General features: G+C 40.6%; 1 protein-coding gene and 1 pseudogene across 1 annotated transcript in view; both read left to right on the forward strand.

Moving 5' to 3' along the window:
* Positions 1-938: 938 nt before the first annotated feature.
* The window catches only part of DGKK (diacylglycerol kinase kappa), a 166,875-nt gene continuing 144,389 nt past the window's right edge, over positions 939-23,424 (forward strand). The window contains exon 1 of the mRNA XM_047715124.1: positions 939-1,526. Coding sequence (XP_047571080.1) covers positions 939-1,526 — 588 coding nt within the window. The remainder of the gene's footprint in view (positions 1,527-23,424) is intronic.
* On the forward strand, positions 3,420-21,584 carry LOC125092174 (60S ribosomal protein L32-like; annotated as a pseudogene).

Here is a 23,424-nt window from a genome sequence, read left to right on the forward strand (position 1 = left end):
AATCGCCACGGAGACCACGGCAGCGGTCTCTCCGGAGCGCGCAGCCTAGCCGCCGCTTCCCGGGGAACTCTTGCCTTGCTCTAGGGGCTACATCTGCAGGCTGCGGAAAGCCAGGGCTCCAGCCCTTTCTCATTACACACCTTTCCCGAAGCATCCCAAGCCCTGTACCCAACGGCAAACCCCTCAGATCTGGCGAAGCTCAAAAATGCAAAAACTGAGGCGGGGGGCAAATTGTACTTCAATCTTAAGGACCGAACACACGCGCGCGCGCGAAAACCGCATATACCCCAACCCCATACCGCTTAATTTCTTTCCCCGGGTTAGAAAAGAGGATTACTTGCCCACAGAGGCTTGGAGATGGGGGCAGGAGGTTCGTCCGAGGCTAGGCTCACCTGCTGCTGAGGTGAGAGAGCAGACACAGGATGCAAAGCTGTTAGGAGCCGCAGCTCACAGCTGAGTGGTTGGGGGGTTGCAAAGACCCTCAAGTTCTCCTCTGGGTTTTGTGTGTGTGTGTTTTTTTTAATTTTTTGCATTCACGTCACCAAAGGGTTAAACGGCTGGGCTCCAACAGGCCCCCCCCCCGCCGTTCCACTCCCCCCTCCCCTTTTTTGTCTCCCCCCCCCTCCCTCCCGCACGTCGCTAGGAGGTCATCAAGCCCTCTGTCCAGTCCGCGTTCGCAAGCCCCTCTGCTTCCCGCCCATCGGGCCCGTGGCTGCTTACGAAGAGGTGTGCGCTCACCGAGGGGCGTGTTCCAGCACTGGGAGACGCCGAGCGCCCCTGGTTTAGACCTCAGAGCGGAGCCAGCCATGGAGCGGGGCGGGGGAAAGTTTGGCACCCTGCAAGGGGTCTTCGAACAGGAGTGGGCGGGGCGCCCGAGGGTACTTTAGCCCTCCAAGCTCAGGGGCGCAAGCTGCCCAGACCTGAGGCGGTGTGCGGCCATGGACCGCACTGCCCCGCCTCAGGATGGAGAGCAGCCCGCGGAGTCTCCAGAGCCACCGCCGCCGTGGCCGCCGCCGCGGCCGCCGCTGTCACGGCCGCGGGCTCCTGCGCTGCTCCATGCGCCTTCGCCAGAACCGGCACCACAGTTTGGTCCAGAGCCTGCTCCAGAACACTGTCCGAAGGCGACCCCAGAACCAGCCACAGAATTCGACACAGAAACGGTCTCAGAACCCGATACAGAACCGGCCCCAGGGCTGGCTCCAGAACCAGCCACAGAACTCGACAAAGAACCGATCTCAGAACCAGCCACGGAGCCGGCCCCCGAACCGGCTCCGGAACCAGCCACAGAACCAGCCACAGAACCGGCCTCTGAGCCGACCCCAGTACCAGCCACAGATCCGGCCCCCAAGCCGGTCCTAGAACCAGCCCCAGAACCAGCCATAGAGTCCTGCCCTGAGCCGACTCCAAAGTCCCGTACGGAGCCGAGCCCAGCACCACGTCTATTGCAGTGTCCGGTGGTCGCTCCAGAGAGGGGTCTAAAGACCTCATCATCGCCCAGAACACCAGTGGTGTTCTCCAGTATAAAGGTAGGAAAAAGACCCCCTGGGGCGTGGGGGGGAAAGAAGCAAAACGAGGACGGATGGCTATTGAGCTCCTGAGACTCTGGGTACCCAGAGCATCCCATTTGGCTGCCACTGACTGGCAAAGATGCGCGGAGAGATGCGGGGATGGAGAAGCCCGGGGGAGTGGGAAATGGTTGGGAGGCGGGAAGCAACATGTGGAAGCGAGAGTGGGCTGTTGGGGCTAGAAACAGGATGACTGCACGCGATGGGAGTCGGAGCAGTTTCCCCCATGGGGAGAAGTGGCAGTGCAGTGAGCGCCTATATCTTGAAAAAGAGGAGGAAGACGTCCCCGGGGAGCGCAAGAGACCTAGAGAAGTATTTGGGGCTGGCCCTAGGTACACGGGGATGGGACTGAGTGGTGGGGTTGGGGGCGTGGGACACACCTCTTAGCCACGGTCACTGCCGCAGAGGCCCAAGCTGCGGAGCCGCAGCGGTCAGCTTAGCCCCCTCCCTGACACTGGGGAGGGGGTCACTAGCGGGGACGCAACTGGCGGCGCTCCGAGGAGGTTCCTGGCGGCGCCTCTGTCTGCTGATCTGCTGCTGGGAGCCGGTACTCCGGGTGGGGATGAGGGGATGGGCGGCGCCCACGCGCACTGCAGGGGAAGGGCAGGGTTCGTTGGGGAGGAGGGGGAGAGCATGCGTGTGTCGAAGCCACCATTCCATCTGTCTGCAGGATTTCCCGGCAGGTAGGTGCAAACACTGTGTTATGATGATGGACCGCGTTAAGAGCGGGAGACTGGCATCCCGCACCGGGACCAGTTGGAATGGTACAGGAGTCCCGGTTTAGAGACACCAAAATAGGAGTTGGTATTTGAGAGCGTGTGAATGGAAATCCTCATCTCTTCCAGCTTTCAGAGATGCCTTCCTAAACGTTGCGGTTTGCCTGGAGAAGACAAGTGGAGGATCCTCGAGCACCCGCCCGGGGGCGGGGGGTGGAAGGAGGGAGAAAGGAGGTTTTCTGTATTTGCCTTGGACCCCCTGAAACCCCGTTGGCTCTTCAGTAGGAGTCTGTTTGCCCTTCTTGCTTTCTCTGTACTCCCCCTACTCTTCCTTTCCCCCTATAAACTTCGTTCCATGTGACTGTGAATACAATGATAATGCATAGATACACCTTGATTTAGCTTCCCCTGCAGGGAAAAAAAAAAACGAAACAAACAAAACACCGAAACAAACAAACAGCACACCACACCAATGCCTGTCCATCCTGCTGCCTAGCGGGACATAGGGACAGGGCTCTGGAATCCTTCTGCTGCATACCGCACACTTGTAGAATGTAGGGGAAGGGGGCAGAGCTTGGCATCGCGAAATGGAAATGGAAGCGCTGGTTGCTTCCTGAGTTATGAGTAGGGAGGCTTGAATTTGCAAAATAACTGCAATGATAAATGACTGAACAAGAGGAAGCCTAAAGCGAAAAGTTTCACAGGGGAAAAAAGGTGTAGAGGTTTAAAAAATAAATAAAATAGGACCGTAGGAGACTAAGACAGGTTGTGGTGGCTGTTTTCAATCCAACAACTGAGTTCTCACCAGGGGTTGGATCTCCCCCTCCCTGCAGCAGCCTTTCCCTGCAATGATCTCAGAAAAGGAAAGGACCCTGCAGCTAGACACTGGAGATCACCGTAACCTGGGATGTGCTCTGGTCTTTTTGGAAGAGTTTGCAAAGAAGCAGGTGGGAGGGAGACCAGCAGGGACTACCTGAGCTATGGCCTTCTTAAGTGAGATTTTGGGAACATGGCTCAGAAACTGACACCTGGGGACTTAATTACCAGGATATCCGGCAAATATATGGACTCTTTGACCCCTGGAAGACTGACTAGAGGCCAGGAACTCCAGGGATGAACCCTGTGACAGTGGGAAAGCATGTCCCACAAGCTTGACAGGAAAATGCCTGTTGCCAGACAGCTAAGAAGAATCAAAGTAAGGGGAATCAGGTTAGTTTCCTCTACAGAGTGCCCTCTCAGACAGGCTGACTAGCTGACCCATGGGCATTTGTCATCCCTGGCAGGGGACCAGGACCCCCCAAGGTTTGACTTTGCCCTTGGTAGAGTTAGTCATTTGTTCAGCCATTTGTCTTCTAAAATGGGGTTAAGAACCCTGACCGTCCACTAAAAGGGCCAAGAAAATGAACCCATCAGTGGCTCTAGATGATTTCAAAGGATGCAACGGATCTGGGTAAATGCTCAGATTGCTAGGCGCCAAACCCGTCTTTAACACCCTAGGTGTTGCTATGCAGTTGCTCTGTGGTGCCCATGGGAACATCTGATCTTCAGTGATAGGACCGTTCTCTGCCGCATCCCCCTCAGGCAAACAGCACGCACAGCCAGCTGACTTGCATCTTAACATTCAAGGCAAATAGGTTGCCATCTTAGCAGGGAAAGCCTTGTTCTCAGACACTGCCTCCTTGAGGCAAGCTTGGGGAAACACACACACACACACACACACACACACACACACACACACACACGAGTCTCAGAGATTGTAACAAAATACAGTTTTTATCATACAATGAAATCCTACATGGCAAGGCACAGTCAGTGCCAGTAGCATGAAACTAGCCTGAAACTACTCATTTCATCAAAGGACGAAATGAATAAAACGAAGTGTTTGAATGTGACTGCAGGTTTCTCCAAGATAATTTTTGCTGATTGGTATTGCGGTTAAAAAAAAAAAAAATTCAACATCTTCCAGTATGTAGTCTGCTCTCTATTCAGGTTTCAGAAACTGTTGGTTGCAAATCGATGCCAGTCATGAAGATGGAGACTGAGAAAAGGGGGCTCATATTGTCTTTCCAAATAGATACCAGGATAACACAATCTTGTGAACCAAACTTGTATATTCCCTTCCTTTCTAAAATGTTTTGATTTCCAGGAAACGAGCCATAGTTTCCCACCTGGTCACAGCAAGTGTAAGTGAGGATGTGTGAATTGGTTCTTTAACTATGCTATGACTTGCTTGGGGGGCGTGGGGCTTACATGAAGTATACTGTATTTGTTTCCCTTGCCTCACCTATAGTTGAAGAAAGATAGTTCATGTTTTTATCAATTGGGTTTGACTAGCTACGAAATTATGATCACACTATACAGGTGATTGATGAAAAATATGAAAAGAAATACACTGTTGTGGCCTTTATTTCTGGGATGGGGGTGTGTGTGATAAGAGATCCATTGCCATTTACTATTACACCCCAAACCATAACAAAGCAATTTTCTGGTATTTTTTGCACACACTTTCTTGCAAGGTAGCAAGCATTTGTTTATATGTTATCTGGTAATTCTTGCCTGAATACTTTATCATTTTACTTATTTCTGAGCTTCTCAAAGGTAGATACGGTCTCTCCCTCTCAGTGCCCAATACAATTCAGCCCTCCCTGTTTTTGCTCAGTAAACATTCGCTGAAGCTTTAAACCTAGCAATTCCATTTCCAGCAATGACAAGGACAACAACTTAGAGACTGCTACTGTGAATGAATAAAAATGCATTCTCAATGATTTCAGAGTGAGAAGTAAATGCTTACTTAAATAGCTTAAAATATATAGCCTTTAAAGAAATGCAGTCAATCTTTCCCTTTTCAAAATGGGTGTTAGAACCATAATTAAGAAGCAAATTACCAACAATTAAAAAAATGGTTTGGAAAGTATCCTTATCCCCTGCAGTCCCCAGCAGCAGTAGACTAATGATGATGTTGTTGGTTTCAGGGGTAATAAATTTTTTTCCTAAGTGAACAAAATATCTGCAGTGACTATAAACAACTTTGGGATTGTGGAATTGAATGTTTAACCTGTTGAAGGTCAGGATGAAATTAATTTCTTTCCTCTTAGGTTCTCTCCCCCACTCTTTGCCAGGTTTTGATGAAACCATCTGATTTGTTTGGTATATATTGAGATCTCCTGAACATTTGCGGCAGTGTGTTCTAGAAAAGATAATGAGATATTTGGTCAGTTGTCTTTCTTTTCTGAGAATATAATTCTTAGGTGTTTATTAAAATCTCTGACTGGGGCTTCTGCACAACCACGTCCCAAAATCAAAGGCTGGTCCATTGTCCAAAGTGCTTCCAAGGAAAGGGGGAAAATCCATAGAGACCAGGAAACCATTCAGGGATATTATAATAAGGATTATATAATCCTTTCTGCTAGTATGAGGCTCTACAGTTTACAGAATGCTTTCCTCTGAATTATTAACTCTTATTCCCCTGACAAAGGCAGCAGGGTAGGAGAAGTCAAAAATAAAACTTGACACCTAATAGGACATAACTATTAATTTATCTAGTGTGGATTTTTAAAAAATATCCAACATAGGGCTTTCTGTGATACACAGGATCCTCATTTGTCTAAGAACAATCTTTTAAAATTAACATATAATGTATTATTAGCTTCAGGGGTACTGGTCTGTGAATCATCAGTCTTACAATTTCATAGCACTCACCATAGCACATATCCTTCTCAATGTCCATCACCCAGCCACCCTATCCCTTCCCCCCCAACCCCCCAGCAACCTTCAGTTTGTTTTGTGAGATTAAGAGTCTTCTAAGAACAATCTTTAAACTGACATTCCCTCGTCTGGATTTTTTTTAAAGCAGCCATTGCTGTTCCCAGTCTGATTCTTCCGCTGGGGGCCATCCTAGAACTGGAGTCTGAGAAGGAAGGATAAGAGGCAGAGGCACAAGACCCTGAAATCTATTACTCCCAAAGAAGACATTTTTTGGAAAGAAAATAAATAGAAATTCTGCCACGGATAGGGTGCCCAACCTTTCCAAAGACTGCTGACTGTAATTCCCTCAGTGGAAAAAAAATAATTTTAAGGGTTAAAAAAAGAAATCATCCATTCCTAAAGGGAGATGCACCACCCTCACCAAAGCAAATAAACCTTATTCTCAAAATAGAAAAACAAATTTACAAGTTAAAAAAAAAAAAAGAAAGAAAGGAACAGTGACCCCGGATAATGAAACTTATCCCTCCCCTTAAAATTATTTTAAGAAAAAAAGAAATTCTAAGAGGAGATGTTCTTCACCCTCATCAAAACCCATAAAACTTATGTCCCCAAGAGAAAAATTAAAGAGGAAAAGAGAGAAATCACCTCAAGATAAACTATTTCTAATCATAAAAAATTCACAAAATTTATAAACTTTATTTGCACCCACTGCTCATGCCCAATCTCTTACAAAAAATATGGTGGCAAAAAGAAATCTCCCAAAGGGGAATCTCACCAAATCTCCCTAAGGTTATTTCTTCTAATTACATGAAATGTCCAAAATAGGCAAATCCTTAGAGACTGAAAGTAGATTAGTGGTACCCTGGGGCTTGGGGGAAAGGAAAAGGGGAAGTGTGGGTGATGGCTAAAGGGTACAGAGTTTCTTTGGAAGATAACAAAAAAATGTTCTGAAATTAGATAGTGATAATGGTTGCACAACCCTGTGAATATGCTAAAAAAACACTGAATTTGTACACTTGAAAACAGTGAATTTTGTGATATGTAAATTATATCCAAATTTTTAAAAATAAGTAAAAGAAAGAGATCACTCCTCTAACTGCAAGATAATGAACCTACTGTTTTCCCTCAAATAAACAAAGGAATAAATGAATACATAAGGAAAAAATAAATTTTTAAAAAAGAACCAAAAGACAGAGAGATCCTCTTAAGGGCACGGCCATCAACCTCACCAAGGAAAATAACCTTTATTCACCCCCCCCCCCAATTTTTTCTCTTTGGGAAAAACAAACAAAAAGACATCTTTGTATGGGCAGATACTTTCAAAATCATCAAAGCCCATGAAACTTACTAATCTTTCCATCCCAGAAAAACACAAATGATTTTACCAAAAAGAAAGAAATACTAAAGGACAGGATCCCTGATCTTACCAAACATCCTGAATTTTAATTCCCAGAAAAGGAGAAAAAGAGAAACAAAAGAAATAAATCCCTCCACTGCCAAAGGGAGATGCCCCATCCTTACCAAAGCACATGAACCTTATTTTCAAAATGCATTTTTTTAAGATTTAAAAGGAAATCAATAATGGGAAGGCATGTATACTGGTGGAGGAGATAATATCAGTGAAAAGAAAACAAAATCCTCTTAAAGAAAAGTGCTCCAGCCTCACAGACACATGAAATTTTCTGTCAAGATACAGCAAAACCAAATGCAGATTCTGTAAAGGAGAAAAAATAAAAGGAAATCCTTCTAGTGGGAGATGATCTGAATTTATTTAAACTCCAAAGCTTGATTCTTAATATAGGAAATTTAAAAATTGGAAGCATAAATAAAAAGAGAGAGAAACAGAAACAAAACCAAGATGTCCCCAGCCTCAACAGAGTCCCTTTTTACTCAAAACAAGAATATACATTTAGGATTAGGGAGAAAGAAGGGGAAAAAATGAAAAGGATATTTTCAAAGAGAAACCTCATTTTTGGGAATGAAGATGCCCCAAACTCACCAAAGTCCCTGAATGTTTTTCACCAAACAACAAAAAGGAAGGGAGAGAGCAAAGAGGTGAGGGAAAGGAGTTGGAAGGGGAGGGAGAGGGGGTGAGGAAATGAAGAGGGTAGAGAGGAAGGGAAGGAAGGAAGGAGAGGCAGAAGAAAATAAATTAAGGGACAATTCTTAAAAGAAAGACATTCTTCTCAGGGAAGGTATCTCAATACTTTATTGATGATAATGCATATTATTCCTGATGATCAAGCCACTCTACCTCCCACAAAAAGGAGAAAAAAAATCCCCCACAAAATCTCTTCCTAAAACTTCTTTAAAGGGAGATGTCCCCAATCTCACCCAAACACACGGGCCTTATTTATCCTCCAGACTTCAAGTATTTTTTTAATGAAATAAAGGAAAAAGAAATTCTTTTACAGAAAGACGCTCTCAATCTTTTTTTTTAAAGATTTTTATTTATTTATTTGACAGACAGAGATCACAAGTAGGCAGAGAGGCAGGCAGAGAGAGAGGGGGGAGCAGGCTCCCCGCTGAGCAGAGAGCCCGACGCGGGGCTCCATCTCAGGACCCTGGGATCATGACCTGAGCCGAAGGCAATGGCTTTAACCCACTGAACCACCCAGGCACCCCAAGACCCTCTGAATCTTATTACTTCCAAGTTAATTATTTATTTTAAAAAACATGAAAGAAAAGAAATCCCCCCCACCCCACCAGGAGGGCCCCCAACCTCACTAAAACCTGTGGCCCTTATAGTTTTGCCATACAAAACCCAATCCTCCAAACTTAAGAAGTTATGCTCCCACAACCCCACCAAAAGCAAAGGATCTTTTTCCCCATTTTTTTTTAAAAGAAAAGTCCTTCCATCATAAGAGATGCCTTCAATTTCACGGAAATCAGTCTACCTTATTCCTCTTCACATCCTCAAGGAAAACAAAAACAGAAAAGAATGGTAAAAGGAAAAGAAATTCTCCTAACCTAAAGCAAGTTGACCACAATCTCACCAACATCTTTAAACTTTATTCCCCTAAAGAGATTTTAAAAAAAGGGTGGGGGGAGAAAAGCCTGTCTTTTAAGAAAAAGTACTCTCTACACCTACCCCATACTAAAGACTTCCTAGGAAGTGTAATACAAAGAAAAGGCAATATATTTCTAGAACTGTGCCAATGAACCTTAAATTCAGAACCTGAGGCTGAAGGGTAGTAAATGTTTAATCCCAGGCTGATTTCCCTCTGCTCCAACTCCAGCCCATTTCTGGTTACCTTTCCCATCAGTCAGTCAGGCTGTGCACTCCAGTAAGGCAAACGTTGCCCATGGAAAACAAAATTAGGAAAACAAACCTTCTGGAAAAAAATTATATACTGCATTTCCAAACCAAACAGAAATGATTTGGGGGATTAGCTGCCTTGTTGTTCCCCTCTAGCACTATAGAAACTCAAGAGTTGATGATAAACTCTAAAGCAATGACGCTCTATTAACTTCCAAATTAGACACACACCTACCTAGCAGAGAAGGACCCTTAGCCAATTCAGTAATGGGTTTCTCAAGGTGGTTGTCTAATCATGTGCTCACTTAAATGTCTGTTCTCTAGAGTTATAAAGGGCTTGATTTTCACAAATACATAAAATTTGCAAGTCAGATTTATAAGCAGAGACTAAGACTCAATTAATGTTTTCCAAAGTTTTTAATTCATTTACTTATTTAAAAATTGAGTACCTGTTTATATCCTATGTGCTTAGCACTGAAGATTCCATGGTGGGCAAAATCAGAGATGAGACTTTCTTTAAACAAACTGGCAAATGAGACACCCAATTACCAAAACAGATATACAGGGGGCAAGGATTTGTTTTATTAGATGTTTTGCTGATGCATTCATTTAAATAATTCTCTCAGCGTACCTCTTCTTAAATAAAAATTTAATGTAGTAAAATAAAGGATATGTATCTTAATTTCAGCGAAAGTAGGAAATCAAAACTGCTTCCAAAAAGTAAATAAAAATTATATAGCACCCCCACTCAAGATTGAGTGTCAATAGATAATGAATATTTTGTTGTTTTTTTCCTTTTATTTTCTCAGAAAAGATGCTTATATATGCTTATAATCTACAGTTAAGGCTTTATTTTTTTTTTTTACAGTTAAGGCTTTAAAGGAATGTATAATTGTGTCTCAGACTCCTCTTACCCATTACCTCCCCCACTTAATTATTAAATCATGTGTGTTGTTCTACATTGTATTTAGGAAACAATTGTTAATTTTAGCTTAAAGTCTATCTAATCAAATGTCTACCTGTGTGATCTGATTGATAAACATATGCTGGAAACCTAACAGTTCAGAGATGTATTTGAAATGTAAAGCAATGAGAATATACATTGTCACATATACAATTTGCAGTTTGATCTCACATTTACGATGTGCACTTTCTTAGACATCCACATTTCATTTGTTCAACTAACTTTCTCAAGATTTGGACTTGAAGCAGGAGACCTGAGTAAAATCCACCCTTTTCCCACTGTTAAATTCCCAAAAGGAAAATCTACATTTAAATTTCTAAGACTCTGTTGGGTCACTTTTAACCATATGCAAAAATGTACTAATGGTTTTGTCTCTTTAACACACAGTTACCAACCATGCTCATTAGGGTTCCTCCTTCCCAGAAGGGAAATACTTTTGTTTGAGGACATTATCAGCAATTATAAGGAGATAGAATATTCATTCACTTTTCATTAACCAAATGTGGTAGAAAATTGAGAGAGTTAATAAACTGTATACAATCCAACTGAGGTTGAAGTAGCAATTTAAAAGGCAAGTGTAATGTGGTATTGAGATCAGAGTCTTCTTCCTCATCTGTAGCACTTGGAGATTTTCATCTTCCGAAACATTACAGGCATTTGCTGTTTAAAGGCTGTTTAAGCCTTTCTTTAAAGAGATTGTAAAAGAGATTTCAGACCCTAAGGACGGCAATTCCCACCCCCTTGTTTTCCTCCTAGCACAGGGAAAGGCACAGGATACTGGGAGATTCTTAGAGATAAGTGTGATGCTCCAACCCAGAGCTTTGCAGAATTCTTCTAAAACAAGAGGCAGTGGGTTTGGGGAATGAGCTTGCCTCTGCCTCCAGGAATGGGAGGAGGATAGAAACGCTGCTTACAGGGCTCAACTAAGAACTTCCAGAATCCGGGATATTCGTTCATTTGCCTTCTCCTGCAGCTAATGTCTCTACCTATTCTCTTCCGGGATTTTGCAGTTTGAGGCAGGAAATGAAAGGTACCTGCTGAGCAAAACCGAAATTGTTAATCTTCTTGGCTATAAGTGGAGACACTTGAAACCAGGCAAGTTTTTGATTAACCTGGGCTCTGTCAACTGAGTCCCCCACTCTCACTTCACTCTTCACTCTGTGAAGCTTGCTCCAGCATTACAGCAGGATCCTCTGAACCCCACCTCTAACAGTAGTCCCTGCTTACCTCGATTGTTAATGTTCCCTCAATAAGTACATTTATTATGTTCCTTGAACATACTATTTCATGGTTTATTCACATCACCACGCATGTCCCTTGCAGTATAAATGATAAAGGTGATGTAGCGTTACTAAAACAGCTATGCATAAACAGCAAAGAGGAAAGTAAATGAGGCTACAGAACAAGATTATTGATTTCAGAAAATTAACAAGTTTGTGCCCTTCTCACTAACCTCAATTAATGCTTACTATGACAGTTTCCCTCCTGCCAGGCTTGAGTAGAACATAACTTTTCTCGTACTCAGAATTTGGATATTGCTGTCCCTTTCTCACACCCTCACTCTGCTTCACTGTTAAGACTAACTAAATTAAAATGATAATTTTGGCATTGTCCTGGTCTCTTTTTCTTTATTCAACTTGGTGACTAGATTTCCAGGGCTTGCTTTTTTTTTTTTTTTTTTTTTTTCATGTGAAATCAAAGCACCCATTTGTGGCTCACTTCATGGCTTTCTTAGTATATTGCTTTTCCCTAGTGAGTTGTCTTTCTAGAAATGCCTGGGAAAACCTTAATTTGCCTTTTCATCATCCCTCATCACACTAAAATTTTTAAGAGTTCCTCCATTTCATCTTCTAATGGTGGAGAAACAAATATTCCCAGGCAGCTTGAAAGCCTACTTTCTTTGTTTGTTTGTTGAGTTTTTAATTTGTTTGTTTGTTTGTTTTGCACCCAGTATAGTAAGGCATCATTGTGAATGACACATAAGCATATCTGTTAATTAGCTCATAAAGTGTTCAATAATTATGTAGTTGTATATAAAATGCTTTATAATATGATACATATTTGGAGGATTGCTACATGGGTATTCTAGAGTATTTTACTGATATTTGAGGAAATTAGTTGGGGTTTTTAAGATGAAATGGCAATGCATTATTACTTTTCTAATGTAGAATAATGGAAAAAATTTTCTCACTATCCAACAAATTTTTAGAGGTGGATTAGATTCAGATATGAAGGACTGCCTAATAGCAAATGCAATTTGATATAAGAAATTTAGGGGAAAAATATAAAGTTGTTTGAAGTAAGTGGGATATATTATTCCCAATATATTCTCCTCAAACCCAGAGAAAATCAGAATTATATTAAACAGTGACACTATCAGGTAGAAACGAGGTTATCCCTGAATTGGATAGGTGAGGCCAAGGCCTACAGACAGAAGAGTAAGGCCTTTGTATAGTATATGGAGTTAGAAAAAAAAATGGCCACTCCAATAGAATGATAGAATAGAGATTGAAATAATGTGGAAAATTAAGTGAACAGGCAAAGTCCTATTAAAACTTTAAAGGCAACCAACAAAATTGTATATATCATCCAATTGATGACATACAACCATTGGAGGGCTGTTGACTAGTAAAATAACATGGCTAAAGCAGAGGATTGGTTGATGGGGCATATAATTAAAAACTTTCAAATTCTTTGTCTGCCAAATTCCAAATTAAACTACTAAAGCTAAAAGTGGAAGAAAAGAATTATATTATCTAGTGTCCTTTTTCTATTGCTTTGGTCTTCTTTGCTCTTTTGTAAGTGTTGTCTGCTTTCTCTATATTTTTTTCTATTTCATATCACAGACTTTTTCTATAGCAAAAGTAAGAAGTTGATGGGAATCCAGTGAAACCTTTTGTCCTCAGTGTTGTACACCCATGAAATGTCCTGAAAAGGGCCTTTGGTGATCAGCTAACCTAATATGTTTAAAACCTTTTTTTTAAGATTTTTATTTATTCATTTGACAAACAGAGATCACAAGGTATTATTATTGTTATTCATTTAGCTAAGCCACAGGTAATTAGGGTTTTTTTTTTAAGATTTTATTTATTTATTTGGCAGACAGAGATCACAAGTAGGCAGAGAGGCAGGCAGAGAGAGAGGAAGGGAAGCAGGCTCCCTGCTGAGCAGAGAGCCCAATGTGGGCTCGATCCCAGGGTCCTGGGATCATGACCTGAGCTGAAGACAGAGGCTTTAACCCACTGAGCCACCCAGGCACCCCTAAAACCTTTTTAACAGTAGAAACTTTTTAATATTTTCTCAATAAAATCTTAAATGAGAGCCTAATATTTAATATAAGTACAAGAAATATTTCATTAGGTCTTTTCTTTACTAAAATGGGTTTATAACGGATGTACATTTCTAATTGTTTATTTGAATCTAAGAGGAAAGCAAGTTTGCACTCCCTGTTTATTACTGGCTGCTTAGCAAGGGTACTGGTGATGTAGGAACACATTGAATAGGAAAAAGAAGCAAGTCAGAGTTTAAAATTTGGCCTAAAATATTCCAAAAATTCATAATAGTTTCCTGGAAACATAGCCATTCTGGAGAGTTCCTCCCCCACCACACCCCAGGAATGTGTTACAACAGGTCTCATAAAATGGATTGGCATAATGTGCATTGCCTTTGCTTATAGGAATATATATATTATGGGGGATTGTGTTCTTAACCAAGGACACTATACCAAGTAAATGGTAGGTATAACTAAAAACATGGAGTGAAAACTAATGTATAACTGTAAGCTTCTGTGATAATGTAAACCAGCAAAATTGTTCCAAGTTCTATAAAATGGGCATAAATGTACCATACACATTGATTTTGTAAGGGGTCCTATTGTACTAAAATGTATATGCAGCACATTAAAGAGCCAATTCTACATAAATTTAATCTATTCTTATTATTAATTTAAAATTTGTGCTCTGCCTGCATCCAGGAAGGATATGAAGTATCCTACAAAATTAAACACATATAGAACAGGACAATTAAGCTCAAATAAAAACAAGACAATACCAGTTCAATGCAGTGGTGAATGAGACTTTAAACTAATACATTCTAGTTATAATAAACCCCAATTACACATTTAACTAGCAGTACTTTTGTTTGCTGCCTTTGGTGCTTGAAGGACTTTGGGGAATGATCTGAATGACTCAGGCCTCTTAAAGTTGGTATCCAAGGAAGTTGAGCTGATGCCTCATTTTTATGCGATACATCTTCCTGTAGCAAGCTGCAGCAACCACAAAATGAGAAACTAAAGGTTGCCAGGATTGTGGTATAGGTGTTAATTAACTGTCCTAGAAGGCTGAGGCTTCAGTTATTTTGGTGTGCCTGCATTTTTCTAATATCACAATGCATGTTTCTGAGAGGCCATAAGTATGGGATTTCTCAAATAAAATAGTATTTCCAATAAAATTTCTCAAAAAAATCCAAACAGTAACTGGTTCAACAGTTTGGACTCTTTCTCAGATTGGGAATTGCTTCACGTTGGTTCTAGTCATAATTCCACTCTACGTAGCTGTACAATATGGGGTAAATTGCTTAATCTTTCTGTGGCTTAGCTTTTGTGTCTCTTAAATGAAGCCAATAATGTTCTGTTGACTCAGCGCAGCTTAGCAGTCTCCTCCAGCAAGTCTTCACTGCTATCACATCCCGGCTAGGCGCCCTTCCTGTAGACTTCCATAGCCTCCTACACAAACTTCTGCTTCTCAGTTGCCAAATATACTGAGATTATCAGCTTCTGTATCCCATTAGGGCTATAAGGATAAGGTCCTTAAGACCTAACATGCTGTCTGCCATTCAATAAATTGTGGCTAAACTACTTCATAAAATTTTGACATTCCCAATCGGAGAAAGACAACTATCATATGATCTCCCTGATATGAGGAAGTGGAGATGCAACATGGGGGGTTAAGGGGGTAGGAGAAGAATAAATGAAACAAGATGGGATTGGGAGGGAGACAAACCATAAGTGACTCTTAATCTCACAAAACAAACTGAGGGTTGCTGGGGGGAGGGGGGTTGGGAGAGAGGGTGGGGTTATGGACCTTGGGGAGGGTATGTGCTATGGTGAGTGCTATGAAGTGTGTAAACCTGGCGATTCACAGACCTGTACCCCTGGGGATAAAAATACATTATAAGTTTATTAAAAATAAATAAATTAATTAATTTAAAAAATAAAATAAAATTTTGAAATTCCAAGTTTTATCCAAAATAGCTTTTTACTAATTACAGGAAAAGCTTTAACTTGTTTTGCCAATGCCTCTGATCATATTAGCACACTGATCTTGAAAATGGTTTGATCAGGAAAGAGAATATGGAGTCTCTACTTAGACACAGGAAACTCTTAAAAGCCGTCTTGTTTCCAATTAGAAGGAACAACTTTTCCCTAAAATAAGATAAACAACTTCTGTCTTTTCAGCTGGGAAAGATCACCACATAAAGTTTTACAGTTTGTATCTATATAAGCCTGCCATGTCTAAGGGGACACTTTTCATAAAGTAAGCCATCATATATATATATATATATATATTTCTTCTAACAATTTTCCTGCAGATGGCAGTCAAGTGCCTTGTGCTAACAAAATTGGTATATTATGACAATTTTCGACAAATGGAAGGAAAATACCTTTAGCAAATGGTGCCTTTTCCTGATGTGCCCAATGGTGTGTTGTGGGCTGATCCTGCTACCAATTCTTTGCATTTAAATACAATGTCCCCCTTAGCAACTCTCTCAAAGCTTATAAACCATATGCTCAGAACCGATTTCCAAAAGTACCTATTTTATTCCATAACACAATTAACCTGAACATCATTTTAAAACAGAAACCTACAACTGCTTGAAAAAGGAATTTTCAGGGGCACAGACATAGTCAGGCATACATCCACAGATGCACACTGGTACATTTACTCCAGGAACTAAGTATATATACTTCAATAGCTGAACAGCCTGGTAAGTAGGTATATACACACACAGCTTAGCTGGACATTAAAGCATATAAAGGAGGAGGTTCTGGTTGCTTGCTTTGGTACTAATCTCTTGCTCAGTTTTCCTATTTAATATATTTTCATTATGTCCCACTCCTACAGGCCATGAGTTCCCCAAAGTTTGCATGCTCTTTTGTGAGTTCAATTCAACATACCTTTCTAAGGGCTTACTAGTGACAAAGAACTGTGCTAAGTAGATAAAGGAACCCATTTTATCTTGGAAGTTTGTTTGAAGGTGGTTAGATCTGAACTGTGTCTGAAAATTAAGTAGGACTTTGATAGGCAAACATGAAAAAGGAGAGAAAAGGCAGAGGGAGTACCTAAGCATAAACATGGAAGAGGTGGAAAGGACAATGCTCCTCTGATAATCCCACAAAGACTAGATATGGTAGGAAGTTTTAGTGCATCAGGAGGAAAGGCTGGAGAAGCCAGGTGGGAGCTAAAATGCAGAGGACCTTGAATACCAGGTGAAGGAATATGTGATCGATTCCTTAAATAGTGGAGAATTGTGAAAAGTTTTTGATTGAGAGTAACATGACTAGGTTTGGATTTAAGAAAACTCTATCAATATATAGGATGGGTTAGATAGGATAACTCTAAGGGATGGGACATCAGTCTAGGCAAGAGATGTTGAGGACCTAAGGCAATCAGGATGGGAAGAAATGGAAGATTTTGTTTGTAACTGATTGGGTGTGGATGATGGGCAAGATGAGTAGAAGATAACTTTGAACTTATGAGTCTGGCATTGTTAGAATTATAGAGATCAGGACAAGAGTAGACTTAGGTAGTAGCTAGAGGAAGATTATGAGTTTAGTTTTGGAAAATTTGAGTTTGAGGTGCTGGTGAGGCCTGTGCTCAAGACAGTGATTATAGAAAGGCAAGAACTTAAGGGTTAGAGGACTGGAGGACTGTTGCCCTGCCCCTGGATTGAAAACAATGAAATGAAATTAATAGAATCAGATAATGGAAGAGAAACAATAAGAACAAATTCTTTTTGAGAAAATACACAGAGGAAAAAATACTGATGTAGAAATTAAAGTTTTGGAAGAGAAGGGAGAGATAAGAGAATGTGTACTTTTTAAAAAGGAACATTTTCTTTTAAAGTGTTGATCCTGAATAATTTTTTAATAACTTCTCTATCCTCTCCTTTGGCTATTTTGTTGATGAAAACCCTCTGAATGGTATTGAAAGGACAGAAAATATTGTTAATGTGTTGTTCTCAGACTGAATGCAAGTAGCTCTTCTCCTATTACCCAAGTCTTTATTTGTAAGCCTCAGAATATAGTGTGTTTGGGGAAACCATTAAGAAAGGTTAATAGTTACCTAATTATTAAGGGAAAAGCATGAGAACATTTTTCTTATGTTAACATAATAAGAAGAAAATATTGTCCTCTACATCAAAGATTCTATTTTAAAGCTCTTTGCACATAGTACGCACTTAATAACTTGAAATAATAAGAACCGCAAAGCAGTCTTATATGTATAATGATACTAAAAGATCTCCAAAGACAGTAAACTAAGACATCTTTAGGTATGATAAGATTTTCTCTGAATATGTTGAGAGGAGATAGGGACTTTCTTAAAGAAAACTATTCTTACCAGGTGACCTTTGTCTTTTGGCAGCGAGGTAAATAATAAGCCACTTAAAATCACTCCAGACAGTGGAAGGAACACATGGAATTCCAGACAGAATAATCAGAGAAGAAACTGATAAATGTTTGAAAGTGTGAGCTGAAGTCTTAGTAGGTCCCTAGCTCTTTGCCAGTTGGTGTGGAAAAAACAAAGGTAGATACGAAGTCTGCGATTTTATTTGGGAAACAAAACATGTATACTGGAGACAGGTACATAACAATATAAGGAAAGATATTATATTTCAGCATGTGTAGTACAGAAAATAATGCTATAGAACTATAAAAGAGGAGCAATAAAGGGTGAATTAGTTTGGGAAGGCTTCCTGATGGAGGTGAGATCAATTGAGTTTAGATCTGGGAGCAACATACAGAGACTTGGAAGCAGCCAGGACTCTATTCAACTGATAACAAAGAGCTTTTAGAGAAAATCAGAGGGATTTGGACTCTATTCTGTATCGCAGGACATTATTTAAGGTTCTTGAATAGGAGAGTAACATAATGAAAGAAATTTTTCTAAGATATGTATTGTGACAGTAAGAAGGATAGATTGGAAGAGAACAAGATAAGAGGCGGGGAGATTAGGCTGTTATAAAAATCCAGGTGAGAGATGATGGTGGCCTGATTATTGTAAGTGATGATGATCACTCATTCATCTAAAATCATTTATTGAATACCTATTCTGTGTCAGACACTGTGCTGATAACTGTAATTTACCTGAAGGAAATTATAGCCAAGCAAAGGAAATAAGACCAAATATACAAATAACTGCAATCCCAAGGAGAAAAATGATACTCATTTTAATACAAAAGAAACTCTGAGTTCAAAGGAGATAAGAAGTGATTGGACCCTGGCAGAATGGGGTAGACTTGGGTTCAGAGATGAATTAAAGTATATTCCAGAGTTTTTCTTACTTGGGGGGAAGTACCAGAAGAAGTGATAAGAAGGGCAAACAAAAGAGTGTGAGCAAAGGAACTAAGGTGAGAAAACACCGTGTTTTGGAAGCCAGAGGATGTAGATCTTCAGGGATACAGATAGAGATGTAGAACTGGGAGAAAATGGGGATAGAACAACTGATTTGGGGGGTGGTGAGTAAGGAGGAAGGGAAATCATTAAGTGAGAAGCGTGAGAGATTAATAATTTCTAATTTTCTTTTTACTTTGCAACTCACCTTTTTCTCAAACTCTGTCTGGATTCTTTCTTGGTGACATCCAAGGGTCCAAGATGCTTTTGTTTCATTTCTGGACTACCCACTTCTACATAATATATCTTTCTCTAACATGAGAGTATAGGCTCCTGCCTGATGTTCAGAGTTACCCTAATCTGAGAAGAGAAATGATTCACCTATGGATTTCATACAGGGTCTGTTTCTATAGTAAGCAATATCTACATTCAATCTTTGGTATTTAAAAGCATCTTCTAGTCTCAGTTTTGCTACTGTATATTCACATTTGGTGTGCCTTTAGAAGGTATTGTTGTGCATGTGAGGAACACTATTCCTAATCAACTTTCTCTGCATTCTTATAATACTAAAATTTCAGATTGAGCTTTCAGAGACCTTGCCCAATCACTCATGTTATAGCCATAAAAAGCAGTGGTCTTTCTAGACTACCATTTGATTTTTGAATTATACTCCACAATTTTCTAAAATACTTCCACATTTCCCATATCCTATGTCTTTAGATCCTCACCCCAACCCTGTGTGTGATATTAACTTTATCCCCATTGTGCAGATGAGAAAACTGAAGCTAAAGGACACTTGAATTAAGAATCGGAGTCAAGATTCAAGCCCAAGTCTCCTGACTCCAAAACCAGTCCCTAATCCATGCAGGCCAGTTAGTACAAGGTTTCCAAAGCAGCCCTTTTGAACCCAGAAATGATCTAGATTCCTCTAAACAAAGTGGGAAAATGGGGGCCACCTGTCTTCATTTCAGGACTAATTACCTTCATTAGAGCCAACCAAGTCCACAAGCTTAAGATAAGACAAGGTTTTCGGGTGGTTGTAATTTTTTTTTTTAATGCTGAAAAATGCTTTAGATGCTTATAATGATGATTCATTATGTAAATAATTGGGGACTTCCTGAGGTCAGAATTCTCAAAATGTTCTGTAATTCTTAAGAGATTAAAAACACACCAATCTAGTCATTCGGCCCCAGAATTGAGATTTAAGAGGTTGATTCTATTCCTAGCATGCCTTTGTGATTTGAGGTGAATCCTTTAACCTCTCACTTTTTATTTATCCATTTGTAAATAAGCATATTTCCCATTATAGAATATCTGGGAAACGCTTTAAAATTCTAGGCTCAAAAGTATTTCAAAGCCTTATAAGTTCCTTAAACCTTTTTATACAGCTTCAAAATGACTGTGACATCAATACAAGGTAGAATTATTTTGTTAAAAACAAGTATAGGGAGACAGGGTTAAAGCACAGATTTCTGCCTGCCTACTACTGTTTCTAATAGGCACAGCTGAGGTCTGTGTTCCACTTTCACCTCCACCACAATGTGGTCTTGCCACTGCTAGTGGGATCATCTTGCATCCCACCTCCTGCAGGGTCATAAGTCACTAAGACTGATATCCATGGGTGGAGATTTTTCTATAGTAGAAGACCAGTGAAGCAGGGTAATTCTCTAATTTCATTTCCTCCCTTTGAAGCCTGGATTATGTGGAAGGGAAAATATTTTAGACTCTAATACAATATTTCTCTGTCCCATGCCTTAATGTCCCTGTGTATAAAATGGAGTTATTAAGATCTGCTTTTACCTGCAGAGAGGATGGTGTGAGATTAACCGTGGGAATTGCAGTATAATATAGAGGGCTTCAAAGTCAGACACATTTGAGTTGAAATCCCAGCTCTGTCATTTCTTGTCTCTGTGACCTTGGGCAAAGACCCTCACTCACCTCTCTGAGTCTTATTTTTCTCATTTTCACATGAGACTAATAATTCCTACCTTGTAGTGTTGTTCTAAGGATCAATGGCATATCAAGAGTTTAGTTCAGTACCTGGCACCTAGTTGGCTCTTTAAAAAATGGTAACAGTAGGGGCATCTGGGTGGCTCAGTCGTTGAGCGTCTGCCTTTGGCTCAGGTTGTGATCCCAGGGTCCTGGGATGGAGCCCCGCATCGGGCTCCCTGCTTCTCCCTCTCCCACTCCCCATGCTTGTATTCTCTCTCTCATTGTCTCTATCTGTGTCAAATAAATAAATAAAATCTTTTAAAAATATGGTAACTGTAGTTTTCCCTGCCCCTGCCAGCAGAGGTGGCAGCCATCTCCTACTCGGCATCATAGCCACCCTCAGAACACTTTGTGAAGCTCAAGATTGTTAAAAAAAGAACCAAGAAGTTCATCCAGCACCAGTCAGACCAATATGTCAAAATTAACCATAATTGGTGAAAACCCAGAAGCACTGACAGTAGGGTGCACAGAAGATTCAAGGACCAGACCTTGATGCCCAACATCGGTTACAGAAGCAACAAGAAAGCAGAGCACACACTGCCCAGTGGCTTCTGGAAGTTCCTAGTCTACCTTAGGTGCTGCTGATGTGCAGCAAATCTTACTGCACCCAGGCTGCTCACAATGTCTCCTCCAAGAACCACCAAGCCACTGTAGAAAGAGCAGCCCACTTGTCCATCAGCATCACCAATCCCAATGCCAGGCTGCGCAGTGAAGAAAATGAATAGACAGCTTATGTGCATGTTGTGTTTGTGTTAATAAAACCACAAATCTATTTTTTAAAAGGTAGCTGCTACCATGTGAAAGACACTGATTTTGCTTCAAGCAAGTACTTTGTGTGTGTATAATGTATATATGTGATCACTGCCTCTGCTTCCCTTCTCTTTTTAAAAGGATGAGTATGCCATGCAAAGCAAAGTGAGAAGAACAAGGGTGGCTACTATTGCTTCTTAATAATATATTTTAACATCAGAGTCATATACTCCCTTTACTTACTGATGTTTTCTTCTTCTGGTTAGAGGGGTATGTCAAGATAGAGTCTTCCAATTCAAGTCAACAAGTATTTTGCTTAAAAATTTTATTGTGGGGACGCCTGGGTGGCTCAGTTGGTTAAGCAGCTGCCTTCGGCTCAGGTCATGATCCCAGCGTCTTGGGATCGAGTCTCATAGGGCTCCTTGCTCGGCAGGGAGCCTGCTTCTCCCTCTGCCTCTGCCTGCCATTCTGTCTGCCTGTGCTTGCTCTCTCTCCCTCTCTCTCTCTCTCTGACAAATAAATAAATAAAATCTTTTTTTTAAATTTTATTGTGATATAATTGACGTATAACATTAGTCTCAGGTGTACAACATAATGATTCCATATTTGTATATATTGCAAAATGATCACCACAATAAGTCTAGTTAACATGTCACCATATACTGTTACAACACTTTTTTCCTCCAGTCAACAAGTATTTCTGAGCATGTCGTATGTGCCCCTCTGACTTCTTAAGTTCTCTCCTCTTGCCCTGATTTCATTAATATTAATTACTTACAGAATTTCTTAAGTTTTTAGTTAATAATGATTTCAATCCCTCCTGACACCTGACTACCCATATCTCTCAGGACTTTTTTCCCCAGAAAAGCAGCAATTTTAATTCAAAAGCAATTTTATGTCTGAGTGAAGGAGGAGAAAAGAACCCCCCAAAAGCTGCAGGGCAAAAATGGTACAGCTGCAGCAGTCTGTCTCTGCAGGCAGCCTGCAGATATATATATATTTTTTTCACTCTCCAGGGTGCACAGAATTGGCACCAATTTAATTTATGCTTGCCTCTAGCAAGAATGTTGATAACACTTGAGTGATCTTCCTTCAGTCATCAAGGATGATGAACTTTCATGATCAAAGAATGAGAACTTGGAGTCTAGTGCTAACTTTATTCCAACTTTTGAAGAAGTTGCTGCAGAAACTTAAGCCCTGAAAGAGGCTCTTTTCATTTGGAGGCTCTCCTAGGGAGATATTTTAAGCAGATAGTAGAACTACTAATTCAATATCTACATAGGATTTTTCCCTTTAGGTGGAGGACTAAAGAAATGTGATTAGATCTCAAAGCTCCCTTTATCATTTTTTTCACCTGGACAGAAAAGAAAATTTTAAAAAAAGAAAGAGAAGAAAATGATTTTTTGTGTTGCTTTTCCCTCACCCCTTTTGATAAAAATTGTTCTGAAGCTGCTACCAAAGAATACTGACGACTGTATTTTCCTGGTATTGCCTTGTAATTTGATGTTATAGCATAGCAAACATGGCAGACACAATCTCTGCCTCAGGCACATGTCTGATACATGGATTTCTATCCATGAGACAATGTGGAGGGAATAAGTGTTCTGTTTATGCACTGATGTTACAACATTTGTTACTATTAAGAGATTTGAGCTCTGACATTGAGTTTGGCTGCTTTGAGAAGGTCTCTAAGATCCTAAGGCTCCTCATAATGGGTGACATCATATATAACCAACTCTCCATCATTAGGTGAAATGAAGACAGATTTGGGTATTTAATTTATAGTGCCAAGTCGTCTTGAGATTTCATGAAGGAGGTTCATGGTGGAGCATGTCTCTTGTCCTCTGGGAAATTCTTAAACT

This window comes from Lutra lutra, chromosome X (assembly GCF_902655055.1).
Source record: "Lutra lutra chromosome X, mLutLut1.2, whole genome shotgun sequence".
Taxonomy (NCBI): domain Eukaryota; kingdom Metazoa; phylum Chordata; class Mammalia; order Carnivora; family Mustelidae; genus Lutra; species Lutra lutra.